This window comes from Coregonus lavaretus, assembly GCF_964263955.1.
Source record: "Coregonus lavaretus genome assembly, chromosome: 4".
NCBI lineage: Eukaryota > Metazoa > Chordata > Actinopteri > Salmoniformes > Salmonidae > Coregonus > Coregonus lavaretus.
In genome coordinates this window covers 61,736,780-61,754,901 of record NC_139991.1, presented here as the reverse complement: position 1 = coordinate 61,754,901, position 18,122 = coordinate 61,736,780, and the positions used below count along the sequence as shown (strand labels likewise).

At 39.7% G+C, this 18,122-nt stretch overlaps 1 protein-coding gene across 1 annotated transcript; it reads left to right on the top strand.

Moving 5' to 3' along the window:
• Positions 1-13,743: 13,743 nt before the first annotated feature.
• On the top strand, positions 13,744-14,781 carry LOC311127502 (homeobox protein pnx-like; the record flags this gene model as incomplete). Its single annotated transcript, XM_084159325.1, has 2 exons — positions 13,744-13,891; positions 14,255-14,781. The coding sequence occupies 2 exons, from the start codon at positions 13,744-13,746 to the stop codon at positions 14,779-14,781; spliced, it is 675 nt and encodes a 224-aa protein (XP_084015451.1).
• Between the last annotated feature and the right edge of the window lie 3,341 nt (positions 14,782-18,122).

Sequence of the window (18,122 nt, the reverse complement as noted above, 5' to 3'; positions counted from 1 at the left end):
GCTGTAACCTTGTGATTTTAATAAAAGTTTTTTTTTTTTTTAGGAGTTGTTTGGTTATATTAATAATTAAAGGGGGAAGCCATAGGCTATATAGTCTAAAATAAAATAATTCACGATAAAGGAATATAAAAGGGTTGATATAGGGGAAAAAATAGTAATCCTTTAACTAAAGTAGTGTTAGAAAAACTAATGGCAGAAGTTAGTACACCTTTCTCACATACGGATTCAGCAAAATGACACCCACCTTATGAGAAGGGAAGGAGAGCTTAGGGATGTTTATCCTCAGCTTCCAGGGATCATCCAGGAGGGTGATTGTTGCATCAGAGATGGAGATGAACGAATAATAGATAGAGGACAAGCAGAAATGACGATGAAGATGAATCCAAAACTCCAGAAGGAAGGAAATGAGATGTCTGGAAGAGAAGAGTGAGGTTAAAAAAGACGAGGATGATGAAGATGAGAGTGATTGAGAAGAGGTCATGCATGGGTGGATATGACTCTGTGATCAGAAGGAAGTTGGCAAGAGAGGAAAGAAGAAGGATATTAGAGATTTGATCTCTGATGGAAGTTGAAGGAAGAAGGATACACGAGATTTGATCTCTGATGAAAGCAAAGATGAAGAAAGCGATGAAGATTTGGAGATTAAAGGTGCTTTATGTTCAAGAGGATTTTATCCTACAAGGACTGGCACAGAAGAAATAGAAGGAGATATAGACCGAGGCTTATCAGGCCTGGAGGAAGCGAGGACTTTGGGAGAGGTAAGAGAGCTAGAGGAACAGCTCGAGACGTTGAAGAGAGAAGGAGAAAACCTGCTGAGAACATTTTTAATCCCAAGAATTGGAGGAGAAGAAGAATACATTGAGGCAAAGATGCTGAAGAAGATGATGGAAGATGATATTTTGAGGACAGAACTTAGAATATAAGCTTTTGAAGAATCCTGATATGTCAACAGCAAGAAAGAACAGGACGAAGAAACTCTGAGAAAACTCAATCATACAACTGGTGGAGAAGAGAAGCTTTGGTTATGAAGAATCAGAGTGAACCAAATCAACAATCACTGTTACAGCTTCAACTGAACAATATCAAATGCAATTGTACCAGCCAAGGGGGGTACCAGATGTTTCATATCCACAGCCAGTTTCTGGACAGACACAGAATTGGAGAGGAAGAGGACGAGAAGGCTTAGAAGGAGGAGGAAGATTTCAGCTACACTTCCAGCAACTTTCAGAAGACTGTTATAATTGTGGACAGATTGGGTACTTTACCTGTGAGTGCAACAAGTCAGGAGGAAAAACAGAGAACATTTTTAATGAAGATACAGGGGCAATTCAAGATCACCTGTTCTCCAGGTGAACCCTAAAGATTCTAGAGTGCCTAGAAGATACGAGGGGGGTGTCAGCTGATAGCACCGATTAGAGAAGAAGAGAAAATAGCTAACAATTGAAGTAAAACCAGAGGACTATGAGAAGTGATAGTGAATAGTGTAAAAACTTATCTGTGTTGAGCCTAAAGAGGTTAAACATCTCACTATGTAAAATTAACTAATTAGGATAGGGATTTGAGGTAATAAAACAGTTAATTACTCTTAAGATACTAATATTAGAGCATATACCTATTGCATTGTTGGGAAGAGATGCATTGTTTAAATTGAACTGTACAATAGGATGTACACTAAACGGCTGTCTGGTAGAAGATTTTAAAAAGTAGGTTTTTGGGAATCATATTGGCTTAAAAAGATAATATCATAGGAAGGATGATAATCTATTAGACTGCCTATTAGACAATCTGTCTGAAAAAAGTTAAAAGGGGTGACTGTTATTCTGGGTTACATTCTTACACCAAGGGATTTCAGGCTAGGCTAAAAGGTGTTTAGTCGTTTGCCAAGTCTGTGGGTAAAAAAAAGTCAGAAGCAGGTGGGGACTTTCCCAATCACGTATTCAAAAAATTTGGTGGTAAAGGGATTTTGTGAATAAATCAGTGGAAAAAGTTTTTAAAGGTTATGAGAGAAAAGATTAGATTAAAATAAGTTAGGAGAACTAGGGTTGAAGGAACTCTAAGACAGTAAGCTAAGTTTCAAAGTTAGTAGTAAGAGAGAGAGAACAGTGGTGAAGGACATGTTAAAGTTTAGTGGGAAGATATGGTAGGAGTGTAGATCTGTTAGGAGCAGATGCATTGAGAAAGTATGTGTTGCTGAATGATAAGAGAAGATTGAGGGTGATTGAGTATCTATATTTACAGTTCCAGCAGGGAGATCAAGGTAATTATAGGTGTATTTTTTATAATCAAAAGTTTGAAAGTTAGGGATTAGAGATAGGACTGAGAGTTGAGAAAAAGTGACACTAGTGGTGATAGATGGAAGTACAAGCAAAGACAACTTTTCTTTGGGGAAACTAGAAGTAACTAAGGACATTCACACTTCAGTCTATTAAAACAACAGTGAGAAGCAATTTAACTCTTTCAACATTGATAGTTATTAAAGCCATAAATATATCGCATTTGATTATAAGGGAACCAATAGCTCACCAATTTTAGGAAAAATACTTATTAGGGTTAGGATGGGGACGTTCCTCCCACATGGAGAGATAATTATGGAGAAGAAGTATTGTTATCAGGACCAAGAGTAGAAGCTGTTGCACCTAATCAAAGGAGGTATAGTTTGGAAGAGGGTTAGGAGTGACTGTTCACTTATGTTGCGTAATGTTACAGAGAAAGGTCAGGGAGAATATATGTGTACTTATCTAGTGCAAGCATTAGAATTTGTTCCGGTTAAGAATTATTGGTTAAAAGGCTATGTAATTCATAAAGTAACGCTTATAATGGAAGAGTTGAGGTCTGTTGTAGCCTCCACAGTCATTGAGGGAGTTCAGGAGGAGTAGATTACAGTAGCCACTCCAACAGTAGATAATACACAGAGGATAACGGGAACTTTCGCACTAGAAATAATTAAGGTTAATAAATCAACTAATGGTAACTTTGGAAGGGATTAATGATATGATGGCAATAGCAAATGTAGGAAGTATGACACCGACAACAACTTTTCTGAAATTAAAGGGGGTAGCAAGAAGGACTCAGGGGTTATGTTACGGTTGGAGAGTGCTGTCAAGGATAGTACGAATAGGGTTAAAATAGGAGAGCAGATAGTGGTAGAGACAATATAGATTCATCTGAAATAGTGAATGATACTATCATGGAGGTACAGGATGAGGTCTTTGATTTTAATGTAGGGAGGAGAAAAACTAAATGCATGTAGTTTGATTCTTCTGTTGTGAAAATTAGAGATAGATGGCCAGGTAGGAATCTTTGGTTCCAGCGGTTAACTCATTCTGTAATATCAGTGAGGAATCTTGAGGGTCCATGTCTGTTGAGAATTCCAGACAAACATGTTAGAGACGGTCGCTCGATCTCTATCGAGTGTGTGTCGGTATTATGCTTTGTCATGACTGTGGTATCAGCAACAATAATCAGTAACAGATAAAATAATGTCGTTGTCAAAACATTTGTTTAAGCCTAGGTTTAGGTGTTATTGGGTTAAGTGAATTAACTTGTGTGAATTTGTTAGATGGGAAGAAAAATCAGGTAACAGCGAACCCTGGAGCATTTGAGGTGTAACCATTGAGGGCTAAAAGTTGTTTTTGTTCTAATAAAACATATGAGGTAAGGGGTATGTTTATGGGAATATCAGATTGTGATGTTATATGATAACTTTGGGTATGCATGACCTTAAGGGTAGTAATGAGAAATATGTTACTTTTTATGTACCAGGTAGTAAGAACAGCAGGACTTTGATGGTTAAAAGATTAGCTTTTGCCTGACAATGTGACTATGGGGAATTTTAGAGATATTTAGAGGGTTTGTGGTGATAAAGCATATATATTCTTACATTATGGATGGACAGGATGTTGTTACATGTCAACGTTGAAGCTTCCATATGAGGTTTTTACCATTTATAAGAGGGGTAGCACCGGACACAGAAATCTGAAGCTATATTTGAAATTGGATGAAAAGAGACATGGCTACATGTCATAGTCTTCAAGCCTATCATTGAAGGATAAATCTAAGGGAGAAGGGGGGACTTTTTCCATGGTATGGTGTAACATAAGGTTAGTTATACTTTGAGTCCAGATAGTTCAGATATTATCACTAGGGTTATATATGCATTGAAGAATATAAGGGATGCGTTTGGGAGATCTGAGAAGACTTGGTTGCAAGATCAGGTAGGCCAGTAGGGGCAGTGATGGGTTACATTTTAATGGCAGCTTTGATAACACTGTGTGATGTTTGTAATTTGTTACTGACCTTTGAGAAAGCTATGATATTGAGATAGGTTGGAGAGTGATGCCTGGAGACAACACTCAGATGCCGGTGTTGACTGTTCCTGATCTGGATGAAGATGGACCAGTGGAACTGAATGGATAAATATCATTTTTGATTATTTGATGATTTTTCAAAAAAAAAAAAAAATCTATATTAGGGTGATGTTGGTATGATTTTATGAATCAAGGGGGGAAGAGGTTAATGTGATTCATACATCATTTATATATCATTTTTATATTCTTAGTTGATATTGATGTTTAATTTGAAAGTGTTGTTTTGCAAAAGATACTGTTTGGTTTTTCCTTTTCTTCCAGAAGCATTTGGGGAACATATGGAGATTGAAATACTCAAACAACGACAATATGAAGGGACAATATGACTGGAGGAGATGAAACAAGGAGGGTGTGGCCGATTCCATCATCAACAGTCCATTGGAAGAGGAGACTACGGGGAGATGAAGTGTAGTGGACTACATTCCAGTGTCTGCAATGAAATATAGACATGTGTAATACATAATTGTGTCATATTCTTAGGGTTTAATTTTTGTAGAAGGATATTTGATGTTATTGAATACATGTGAGGATCTTAGATGTTTTTGTTTATTTCGGTGATGTTTAGGGACAGGGAATTTAGGCAGGGAGAGGTTCACTGTAGGGTCCAATGGGTTGACCAGCCTTACAAGTGGATGTTTTTGGATAGGATTTTGTTTGCAGGGGCTTACATGTGTATTTAATTGCATCATAGTTTCAAATGCATTTACATGGTTTATGAGTTTATCTGGAGTACCGAAGGTGGTTGCCTGGGGCAGAGGGACCGTGAGAGAATTTTACTGTCTTGATTGATGGATGGAAGGTTGCCGGACAGTTTTTCGCTCTTACACTTCATAAACAGTTGTTCATATTTCATAGTAATGTATTCATACTTCATAAACAGTTATTCATATTTCATAGAAAGGTATATACACTCTAGAGGAGAATGGTTTTTGGTTTAATGTTAAAGATACTCAATAAGATAAATTGTTACTGGTCATAATCCTATTCTGTTTGTTTTCGAGACTTAGTTCGTCTCGAAGGGGGGAATATCGTATATGAAGATTATGTCTTTGTTAAATGTTTTTCATGAAGAAATGGAATGTTGTTCATGTTAGTATCAAAAGGGAATGTTTTAGTGTAACGTCACATACAACAGACAGGAAGTGTGTTGTAGACAGGGGAGACTGGTGATTGGCCAGAAGAGGGAGCATCTTTTTGCATTGTTTATAAATAGGGGTTAAACGAAGAAGAAAGTCAGAACGGCCATGGCAATCTGGGACGCCGTTCTCCGGACACCGCGGGTCTGTAACTTATGCTGTAACTTCGTGATTTTAATAAAAGCCTCTAACACGGTGCAGCTTGAGCGGACTCTTTGTTGACAGCAATAATTGCCACCATTCACCCGATACGACAGCACACCTGTTAATTGAAATGCATTCCAGGTGACCACCTCATGAAGCTGGTTGAAAGAATGCCAAAAGCATACAAAGCTGTCATCAAGGCAAAGGGTGGCTATTTGAAGAATCTCAAATATAATATATATTTTGATTTGTTTAACACTTTTTTGGTTACTACATGATTCCATATGTGTTATTTCATAGTTTTGATGTCTTCACTATTATTTAACAATGTAAACAATTGTAAAAATAAAGAAAAACCCTTGAATGAGTAGGTGTGTCCAAACCTTTGACTGGTTGTGTATATAAAATGAATAGTTTCACCATATTAAAAAGAGAGTTTAGTTCACATAACAGGGTTGACCTTAAAATGAGGGACAGACTTGACAGATTTATGTGGTCAATATTAATTATTTAGAGTCTAAGATGTTGGGGGAGGAGGGTGTGCTAAGCTGACATATGGAATTGTTTTAACTATGGATCATTTAGATATCTGATTTTGTTTTTTAGGACCCTTTAGGTATCAAAAAAATATATACAACATTTTTTGGTAAAATATAGATTTGTGGCCTTTACTACTAAAACCCATAGAAACGCATTGACTGTCCTAAATCTAGGAGATATTTTTTTTTTTTTTTTGAGAACTCTGTTTATTAAGTTTTACACACACACAGACAAGACAAAGCAATATAAATAATATACTAAACTAGACAAAAATACAAATAATACATATAAAAAAAAAAATAAAGAATAAAAAAAAAAAAAAAATTCTTTAAAGATACCATACTTTGGACAAGTTAAACACACCAGGCAGAAGGTTACAAAAGGTTAAAGGGCAATCTATAGTATAGGGACAGAGCAAATACCTCACCATTGTTCCTGTAAACAGTTAAGGGATGGGGTGGAGAAATGCAACCACTCACAGACAGTCAAGGCCACAGACCAATGATCCACTGGACCAAAAATAAAAAGTTACAATGCTTTAAAATAAAAAATGAATATTGATAATTTTATGTAGGCGTGAACAGAATTAAAAAAATAAAAATATCTGGGAAAAACAAGCTCACACCTTAGTCTCTGCCCGGGCGAGATGAACAGGGCATCCGCAGGTCACAATCAATAAGCACATCAGCCTTAATGCCCCCCACCCCCACCCCAGAAAAAAAACACAGAGAAATGCTCATCCAACCCCTAAGTCACAGGGGGGTCAAATACAGACTTATTTTGGTTTTAATAGGAATGCTATCAGAGGATGGACTGTTTAAAGTAAGACCGGAATGGAGCCCAAGCCTCATTAAACAGTTTGGGGTTCCCACGTGAATTGAATTTAATTTTTTCTAGTTTCAGAGAGCACAACACATCTCTCACCCAATATTTATAAGATGGGGGAGCTGCCATCTTCCAGTTCTGTAGTATTAGCCGTCTAGCTAAAAGAGTTGTATAAGCAACAGTGTCCGACTGGATTCTTGACAGGGGGGTGCTTATGGGCAGTACCCCAAAAAGGGCTGTAAGGGGAGAGGGATCTATAACAGTGTTATATATATCAGAGAAACATTTAAATATTAATTCCCAGAAACCTGACAGTTTATGACAGCCCCAGAACATATGCAACAGTGTGGCCGGTTCAATTTTACATCTGACACAGGTAGGATCAAAATCAGAGAATATTCTTCCAAGTCTGGCCCCAGACCAGTGGATACGGTGAACCACCTTGAATTGAATGAGGCTGTGTCTAGTGCTAAAAGAGGACGAATGCACCCTGCGCAGCACAGATTCCCAGGTGTCTTCCCCAAGTTCCTCCCCCAAATCCTTTTCCCATCGAGTCTTTAAAGGCACCAAAGAAGGGTTCTGTAAGTCATGAATGATTGCATATACATCTGAAATTGCGCCCCTAGGAAGCTTGTTCAGCTCCAGGATGCTCTCTATAGCTGTATTCACAGGCCTATGGGGAAATTCAGGTGTGTTAGCTCTGACAAAGTTCCTAGTCTGGAGATAGCGGAAAAAGTGGGATTGGGGGAGGTTGAACCTTTCCTGTAGCTGAGCAAAAGAGGCAAATGTATCATCAAAGAATAATTGGGCTAGTGAGGAGAGGCCTAGTGAGTGCCAGATGTCAAAAGCCCCATCATTCAAAGATGGAGGAAATAAAATGTTCTGATTGATTGGGCCTGATAGAGAAAAGCCTCGGAGGCCAAAGGCTGAGCGGAACTGATTCCAAATTTTAAGAGACTGCTTTACAATTGGGTTGACACACCTTTTGCCTAGGGACACTGGGAGAGACGAGCACAACACAGAAGAAAGTGCAGCAGGTTTACACGATTCAGACTCCATCTGTACCCAGATTGGTCTAGGGCCAGTAGGATCAGTCTGCAGCCAGTACAGAAGGGCTCTGAAATTTGCAGCCCAATAGTATGTCTGAAAATTTGGTAGAGCTAAACCCCCCAATGACTTAGGCTTCTGTAAATGTTTTCTACCAATCCGTGGTACCTTGCCATCCCAAATAAAATGCATGAATGTTTGATCCAGTGAAATAAAAAAAGATTTTGGAATAAAAATGGGTAGACATTGAAATAAATATAGAAATTTGGGCAACACACTCATTTTAATGACATTAATCCTTCCGATAAGAGAAAGAGGTAGCGCATTCCAAAAAGCAAAAGATTGTTTCAAACTGTCTGCTAGAGCAACCAAGTTTTCCTGAAACAGATTTGAATATTTCCTTGTCACTTTGACTCCCAAGTAGGTGAATTGATCCCGGACAATCCTAAACTGAGAGCTTGTAAAAGAGCACTTTAAAGCAGCCTTGTTTACAGGAAAAAGCTCACTCTTGCCTAGATTCAGCTTGTACCCTGAGATTGATCCAAACCTTTTAAGAACAGATAAGGCACGTGGCAATGAGGTATCAGGGTTAGAGATAAACAAAAGGAGGTCATCCGCATATAGCGAGACTTTCTGCTCTGAGCCCGTCCGGATTATTCCTTGAATGGCATCATTAGAGCGTAATGCAATGGCGAGAGGTTCGATTGCCAAAGCAAACAACAAGGGGGAGAGTGGACAGCCCTGTCTGGATCCGCGGTGCAAGGGAAAATAGTCAGAGGACAAGTTGTTAGTCCGTACCGAAGCCATGGGGGAAAAATAAAGAATCTTTATCCACGCAATGAATTTGGGGCCAAAGCCAAATCTATAAAGGGTGGCTGTTAGGTAATCCCACTCAACGCGGTCAAACGCTTTTTCTGCATCAAGTGAGACCACCACCTCTGGGTCCTCCGACGCAGGGGAGTACAGTATATTCATAAGGCGCCTAATATTGAAAAACAAATGCCTATTTCTCATAAAGCCAGTCTGGTCAGAGTGTATTACTTGATGCAGCGAGCCTTCCATACGGATGGCTAAAAGCTTGGCTAGGATTTTGTAATCACAGTTTAAAAGCGAGATTGGGCGAAAGGATCCACATTCCAGAGGGTCTTTGTTTTTCTTTAATAGTAATGAAATTGAAGCTTGATAAAGACTAGGCGGTAGCTTTGAGGTATTAAGGCACTCTGCAAATAGTCGAGACAAGAATGGGCAAAGCAGACCAGAAAACGTCCTGTAAAATTCGGTTGGAAAACCATCCGGACCCGGTGATTTACCGCTTTTCATTGCGGACACTGCTGTTGCAATCTCCTCAGGTGTAAATTCTTCTTCTAGATAGTCATGGGTGTCTGTATCAATTGAAGGCATATTCAGGCCATTAAAGAAGGAATCAATCAGCAAAGGGTCTTGAGGGGATTCAGAGGTGTATAGCGCAGAATAAAATTGTTTGAATTGATCATTGATCTCTTTATGTATAACTGTGGTGGCACCAGACGGGGTCCTTATTTGTGGGATTAAACGTGAGGCCTCAGATTTACGGATCTGATGTGCAAGGAGTTTACTGGCCTTGTCGCCTTGTTCATACACTCTGTACCGAGCTCGCAAGAGTAGCTGTTCAGCTTGCCTGGTAGAAAGCTCATCAAATTCAGATTGGAGCAGTTGGCGCTCTTTATGCAGATCAGAGGAAGGAACCGTGGCATACTTCTCATCCAATGTGGCTATGGATTCGCTCAGGTCCCGAAGTCGCTGAGAACGAACTCTGTTTTGGTTGGCTGTATAAGAAATAATTTGGCCACGTAGGTATGCTTTGAGAGACTCCCATATGGTAGAGCAGGACATACCTGGTGTTGAATTAGTTTCTAGGAATAAGGTGATTTCAGAAGAAATGAAATTGACAAACTCCTTATCTGAGAGTAAAATGGGGTTAAGACGCCATTGATAACACATAGGAGGTCGCTGGGGAAACTCTAGTTCAAGCACTAATGGTGAATGGTCCGAAATAACAATACTCTTGTAAGTACACTGCCGAAGGTTAGGCAAAAGTTTTTTGTCCAAAAAGAAGTAATCAATCCGGGAGTATGTTTGATGAACATGAGAATAAAAGGAATACTGTCTATCTGTAGGATGTAGGAAACGCCAGGCCTCAAACATGGCATATTTCTGAAGAAAGGCTTGAATAAGTAGGGCACATTTAGATGGGCCTGTAGTTGTTCGTGAGGACTTGTCAAGAACTGGGGACATTTTGCAGTTGAAATCCCCCCCTAAAATCAATAAATGAGAATCTAAATTGGGTATAGCAGACAAAAAGGAAGAAATGAAACTTGTGTCATCCCAATTGGGAGCATAAACACTAGCCAAAACAAGAGGGGTAGAAAACAGTTTACCGGTTACTATGACGTATCGTCCCTTAGGATCAGCGATAACCTCAGAAGCTACAAAGGGAGTGACTTTATCCACCAAAATGGCAGCCCCTCTTGATTTACTATGAAAGTTAGAGTGGAACACTTGACCAACCCAGTCCCTACGCATCCTAAAGTGCTCACCAGTCCTCAAGTGAGTCTCTTGTAGAAATGCAACATTTGCATTCAAACCCTTTAAGTGTGTCAACACCCTCTTACGTTTCACTGGGTTATTAACCCCTTTGGTGTTCCACGAAATGTATTTGATCGCATTGTTTCGGCCCCTCTGGGCATTCCCGTTATACAACCCCGTCATTAGAGCATAGAATGGAAAAGCAATGAGCGCCCAGAAACCCCAGAATAACTTGTCTCAGAGTAATAATGTACGGTGGTAGATGTTGAGAAAAAGTACCGAAAAAAAAACAAAAAAGACAGAATGACAACATTAGAACTGAACAATTCAACCCCTCCCCCCACCCCCTCCCCCCATCCCAGACAGTACCTCCCCAAACGAGGTACAAGCCTAAATAGAGCATGTTCTCTTCGCACAGTATGTCTGTGAGAGTGCGGTCTTAAACCTAAACCCACAGTCCCGCTCTTTAAAGTCGTGTTTTGTTAGTGGATCAAACAGCAAAAAGAGATAATCATTTTTTAAATAAAATAAATTAAGGTGAATCCCTTGTGCAGACGAAATTACAAAAGCACCACTTGTAGATGTATATAATTATATTCCCAGTCTTATAACAGGCATTTGAGAGAGAAAATAAAGAAAATAAATAGAATGTGTAATGGCTCTTAGCCGAAAACCTAATTTGAAGTAAGGAAATTGTAGTAAGACAATCAAAAATGATAATAATTATTATTATTATAATAGTTGTCTAGTTGAATGCTGAGACAGCTTACAACCAAGACCAAAAAACTACGTGTGCGCAACGTTTAACGCTTGCTGGGCATAAATGACGCTCTGAGCCTTAAAATTTAAGTGAAGACCCCAAAAAAACTTGTCGCCTCAGGAAGCATTTACTGTTTACTGGGTCAATGCAAACGGATGCAGTAAGCAAATAACCAAGAATATTTTGAGTCACTGAGACACTATGTAAACAAACTGAATAGGTGAGCAAGACAGCCTAGAAAACACAGGAGTATAGTAAAACCGCAATACAGTGAGATTAAAATGACTGAATGCTTGTAAGGCAAGCACACTAGATGATCAAAACATTAGATCACATCAAATAAGCCTGAATGGGTACGCCAACCCCCAAACTATACAAAATTAGCATGTTGTAGCTAAACATAGTTGTACCACAGGTGGGTTACTTACTATCCACCGTTCGCTAGCAACAGTTGCTGAGCTATGAGCAAGTTCAAGACTTCTTGATGTGACGTTGAATGTGAGAGAGAGCCTCATCCGGAGATTCAAATGTGTAGTCTTTACCATCATGAGATAGCCATAAACGGGCCGGGAATCGCAGTCCGTACTTCACACCTGGATGGTCCCGAAGTAGTCGTTTGGCCTGTCCGAAAGCTGCGCGCTGCCTGGAATGAGATATTTTTTTTTTTTACTCAGGAAATATATGTATATATTTTTTGCACATATTCAACCCCTTTTTTTGGGTAGGCACAATACTACCTTCATACTTCTATTCGTTTTTTAAACTGGTACTGGTTACCTTCAAACCATAGAGTCATAGAGCAAATCGGAGAACACCATCATGTCGGTGAGAATCTAATGGGGTCCCATTAGTTTGTAGTCAAAATGGTTCGGATGCATCCAATGCAAAAAACAGATATCTCTAGCTGAAATTGATGGATTTTGATGCGATTTTTTTGTTATGTAACTTAGAGTGACGCACCAGTGTTTTCAATCGACTCTAGGGGGTATATTAAAGTTATCTTAATTTAATATAACAGGCTTTTAAAACAGATATCTCTAGCTGAAATTGATGGATTTTGATGCGCTTTTTTTGTTATGTAATTTAGTGACGCACCAGTGTGTCAATCGACTCTAGGGGGTATATTAAAGTTCTCTTAATTTAATATAACAGGCTTTTAAAATTCAATTGGTGCACAATCTCTACTTGAAATATCAAAGGGACGCAAAAGGCACTCATTTAGTGGAACAACCCACTTATTCAATGTGCATTTATCAGTGGGCTTTATTATACAAACTTCCCAGTGGATCTCTCTGTGGTCATATTATGCTCTGTGGTTGATGTTGCTTCCATCTCTGTTTGTTTGAGAGATGAAAGATACTAAGAGATTTTATATAAAAGTATGTGGATTGGTTTGAAATGTAGCCTACAACAGTCCACAATAGGATAGTAATAGGTTCCCACTTTGAGCCTAGCAGTTGTATTTGGAAACAGTGGAGAGAAACTAATACACCAATGAAGAACATTTGGAGAACCATTATCAAGGGATTCTGAAACGAGGCGTTCTAACAGTAGGCTACAACAGCACAAATGACTACGGGAAAATAAGCTCCAAGTTAACTAATAGGCACAAAATGCTTTAGTTAGGTCTTAAGTTTCATACTGTTTAACAGACAGATGGGCTATTGCACTCATAATCGTGTTAGTTGTAATTGTTTGGCCGTCTAATCATAGCTAAGTGCTTTGTGTGATTATACACTACAAAGCTATACACTTTAACCACATTCAATAAAAACACAAATGCCTCTATTGATATTCGGGCACAAGTGAAGAAGCATCACTTTCACTCTGAGAGGAGTCGATTAATTAGAATGACAACCGGCGTTCACTTGTCCTACCAGCATAAAATCACACAATTGCAAATAATGACAAGCCAAACGACAAAAAAGGAACACGGTTGTAAAGAAAACGGCACATTTTAACCAGATGCCCAACAATAAATATCAGAGCCAGTTTAACGCGTGCATTAGCATTTTAAAGTGCCCGCGCGGGGGTTCCTTCTTCCAAGCACTCCGCCAGTGTAGTGTTTGTGTGTGTGTGTGGCGCGCGCTAAATTACGCACACAGGAAGGAGCACGTGTTTTTTCTTGCAGCGCGCAGCGGTGCACTTGTCATTGTGGACCTTTGCTCTTCTGGAAATGTTAATTTTATGCGCGTGAGCGGCGTGTGCTTGACCTGTATAAATTGATGGAATACATTAATCAGATCACGGGGATGCAAGGTGGACACACTGTAAGCGCGCAGTGGTACTCGAGTTCTCTGCCACCGATCATTGAACAACGCGCGACTTTTCGTCCAAATTTACACAACAGAAAATTAAAATGCAGCTAGAAAAGTTGCCACAGGTCAGCAAAACCTCTTTCTCTGTAGCAGACATCCTGGATCCGTCTAAATTCACCGGGAGTCCAAGCAGTACCCATCCGAGCCATGGTTCAACTGCTGAGAGTGACGCTGCAAGAGGGACAACAGGTGAGAGATCTCAGTTCTTCTATCTATTTATTTTGAAAGCTTAAAAGGCTTAAAAGCCAATTACTTGCTAGTCATATTTTATAAATACATATTATCCTTAGGTTGAGATATAGGGTTAATGCATAAGTTTAGTTTATAGGAGTAGCCTAATCCCCTACTACAGTAGATACAGTAGTATTAGTTATTTCCCAGTAGAAGGCAGTGTTGGGTTATTTATTTTTGGCCTGCCCTCAACCATTATCTTTTATGAAAAGGTTTATTTCTTCTCATCATTATTCTTCATCAGCATTTAACTCATATCATCATAACTGCTATTTAGAATGGTTGAGGTCCCTCTCTAAACTCACTATTGACAATATTCAGGTGGGGCAGCCATTCCAGAAAGCCATTCCAAGAGATTAGAATTCCAAAGTGGTCCAGCAGCCAGTAACTGCTCCACCACAGTGGACTCAGCTGTGTTGGCGGAAAGTAAAGCGAGCGAGGCTCACCCTGCATTTGCGTGCCGTAGCCTGGAGAGTTCAAAGGGCAAGTCACGGCGGGTTCGGACAGCGTTCACCTTGGATCAACTACACATCCTAGAACATAGTTTCCACAGCAGCCACTACCTGTCTGTATTCGAGCGCTATGCCATCGCCTTGATGCTCCGTCTCACAGAGACCCAGGTGAAGATCTGGTTCCAGAACCGACGCACCAAGTGGAAGACAGAGTGTGAGGGGAAAGGGGTGCCTGAAGAGCAGCTCCAGTGTGGGGTCAGATACCCCTCACCTCCTCCTGTCTATCCTACAACCATACCACTATACAACAAAATGCATTTTCACCAGGGACCACAGATTCAACTGTTCACACCACCAACCTTCCTCACTCCACAATACCACCATCATCCATATTAGATGAGAACATTTTTAGCTTACCATTTGCAAGACATATGGTTGCGGTTTCAATCAGATTGAGCTCACAGTTTAGACACTATAACCTGCTATGTCATAAAGGTATTTGTGCAATGTAATAGGCCACTGTAAATTTATATAGGTATTTATAATGAGTTACTATTTATGTGCTGTTTAAAAGCCAGTGGAAAACTATGCCAATCTATCCCATATGCCAAAGGATTATTGCTGTGAAATGTTGAATGATAGGCTTATTTTCTTGGATATAATGTCCATACACGAAGATTAAATATTTTTGTACTGTACCAGCAGTGTTCTTCTTCCCAATTAAAGAAGTAAAAAGGAAATCAACCTTGCATTATTTATTACGAAGAAAAGACACACAAACACAAGCAAACACACACACACACACAGAGGAGACACAGACAGACATATGTGGAGTGGATATGATAGTAATAGCCGCCAATCCTTCTAGAAATGTCCTGGTCTCTGAGATGAAAAACTGCAGCACTCATAGAGGATGATGAGAAAAGCATACAATCAGACCAGCTGGAGCGCACACACACACACACACACACACACACACACACACACACACACACACACACTGGATTCGTCCAGCCGAAGCACATCTGTTTGCAATCAACCATATGCTTTGTGTTAGCCTCAGATGTCAGAGGGCCATCAGTTATTAGAGGCCCTCCACCGTGTTCGTTGACTGCACAGTAGGATCTGTACGCGGCGTAGTACCTTAGCTGACGCGCTTTACTCTACAAAAAGACACGTAAGCCTAACACAACAACCATCTATCTCCGTTACCACTTATGCTCTTTACATGGAAAATCTTTAACTTAATAATCTCTGTCCACTAACAGCACTGCACATCCATTTGAACTAAAGCAGGGTGTTTTGTTCTAGAGGTCTTACAGGGGAGCAGAACTGTTCGGTGGTCACCAGGCACCACCTCCACCACCACTCTATTAGAACCAGATGGTGCCACCACAGAAAAATGCACAACATTATACAAAACACAATGTTGAGTAGAAAAGAGAGAAAACACAAACTTCAACTTCAATTGAATTTAAGAATCTTTGAACTTATTTTCTTCCAGAATTAAAGAACAACATCAACATCGGTTATGATAGGATATTTGATCTCTGGATTGATTTCAGTGGGCATGTTTTTATTGGTTGTGTTGAGATCTGTGGGCATTAGATGTTCCTCTGTGGGTATTGGAAGGTCCTCATCATTGAGTTAAATTTAGTCCTGCTTCCTTTGATAATTGGACCCAGCAGTCGGGCAGAGCGTCAACACTGACTCTGTCTTTAACAATGGAGGGTGGGTTCACTGGTTCTCTCCATGTAATGATCTCAGTCACTGATTAACTAATATGAGACTAAGTCCAATAGAGTCCATCACACACACACACAAGGACACACAGACACACACACACACACACACACACACACACACACACACACACACACAGAGAAATGCATACGCACACGCACGCACACAAACACAAAATCACTCTATCAGAGGCGTCATGCCCATATGGGGCACGGCGACACGTGCCCCCTCAGATTTGTCCTGTTTAAAAAATATATACAGCTATATATTTTTTTGTATTTTTTGTTGTTGTTGTTGTTGTTGTTTCTCTGTAATACTACTAGCCCCCTAGCAATTTTATGAAGTTGTCTTTAGCTAGCTAGCCCAGATAGGTTCCCAAGCTCCCAACCTCATAACTAGCTACCAAGAAGCCATTTCAGGCTATCAATCAAGTTAGAGTAGCTAGCTTGTCTAACTATCTTAGCTGGCATGCCTGCTGGCAAGGTTGGTAGACTTTAGAAAAGCAAGCAATAACTAAATGTACTGAATAAGACGCACATTCCTTCCAATCTTTTACCCAGATTTTAGCAGCCATACAGAGAAGCATATTTTTTTCTTTAAAAAAAGAACCTCCAGTCAGGAGGATACAGACAGCTCAAGATATGCTTAGATATACTTTTATTTTTTTAAACCAGAGAATTAGACAATGATTATGGCACAAGATTGCAGGAAAAGGCTGTTTCAGGTGTTTGAAAAATGCAAAATACTCCAACCACCCCCCAGCCATCCTCACATACAGTACTTTATGCCCCCTTAGTTTTTTGTGGAGCATGACGCCCCTGAAATCTATCACTCTATCACCCTTATTCTCTCTATCACATTCACTGACAGCAATCTTTAAAAATACACACTACTGTTCAAAAGTTTGGGGTCACTTAGAAATGTCCTTGTTTTCCATGAAAACATACATGAAATGAGTTTGAATAGGAAATATAGCAAAATGAAAAGGAAATGTAGTCATTGACAAGATTAGAAATAATGATTTTTAATTGAAATAATAATTGTGTCCTTCAAACTTTGCTTTCGTCAAATAATCCTCAATTTGCAGCATTTACAGCCTTGCAGACCTTTGGCATTCTAGTTGTCAATTTGTTGAGGTTTTTTATTAATTTTTTATTTAACCTTTATTTAACCAGGTAAGCCAGTTGAGAACACGTTCTCATTTACAACTGCGACCTGGCCAAGATAAAGCGAAGCAGTGCGATAAAAACAACAACACAGAGTTACATATGGGGTAAAAAAACATAAAGTCAAAAAATACAACAGAAAATATATATACAGTGTGTGCAAATGTAGCAAGTTATGGAGGTAAGGCAATAAATAGGCTATAGTGCAAAATAATTACAATTAGTATTAACACTGGAATGCTAGATGTGCAAGAGATTATGTGCAAATAGAGATACTGGGGTGCAAAAGAGCAAAATAAATAACAATATAGGGATGAGGTAGTTGGGTGGGCTAATTTCAGATGGGCTGTGTACATGTGCAGTGATCGGTAAGGTGCTCTGACAACTGATGCTTAAAGTTAGTGAGGGAGATAAGAGTCTCCAGCTTCAGAGATTTTTGCAATTTGTTCCAGTCATTGGCAGCAGAGAACTGGAAGGAATGGCGGCCAAAGGAGGTGTTGGCTTTGGGAATGACCAGTGAGATATACCTGCTGGAGCGCAGACTACGGGTGGGTGCTGCTATGGTGACCAATGAGCTAAGATAAGGCAGGGATTTGCCTAGCAGTGATTTATAGATGGCCTGGAGCCAGTGGGTTTGACGACGAACATGTAGTGAGGACCAGCCAACAAGAGCGTACAGGTCACAGTGGTGGGTAGTGTAGGGGCTTTGGAGACAAAACGGATGGCACTGTGATAGACTACATCCAATTTGCTGAGTAGAGTGTTGGAGGCTATTTAGTCAGTTTTACGAGGGCATGTTTGGCAGCATGAGGAGGCTTTGTTGCGAAA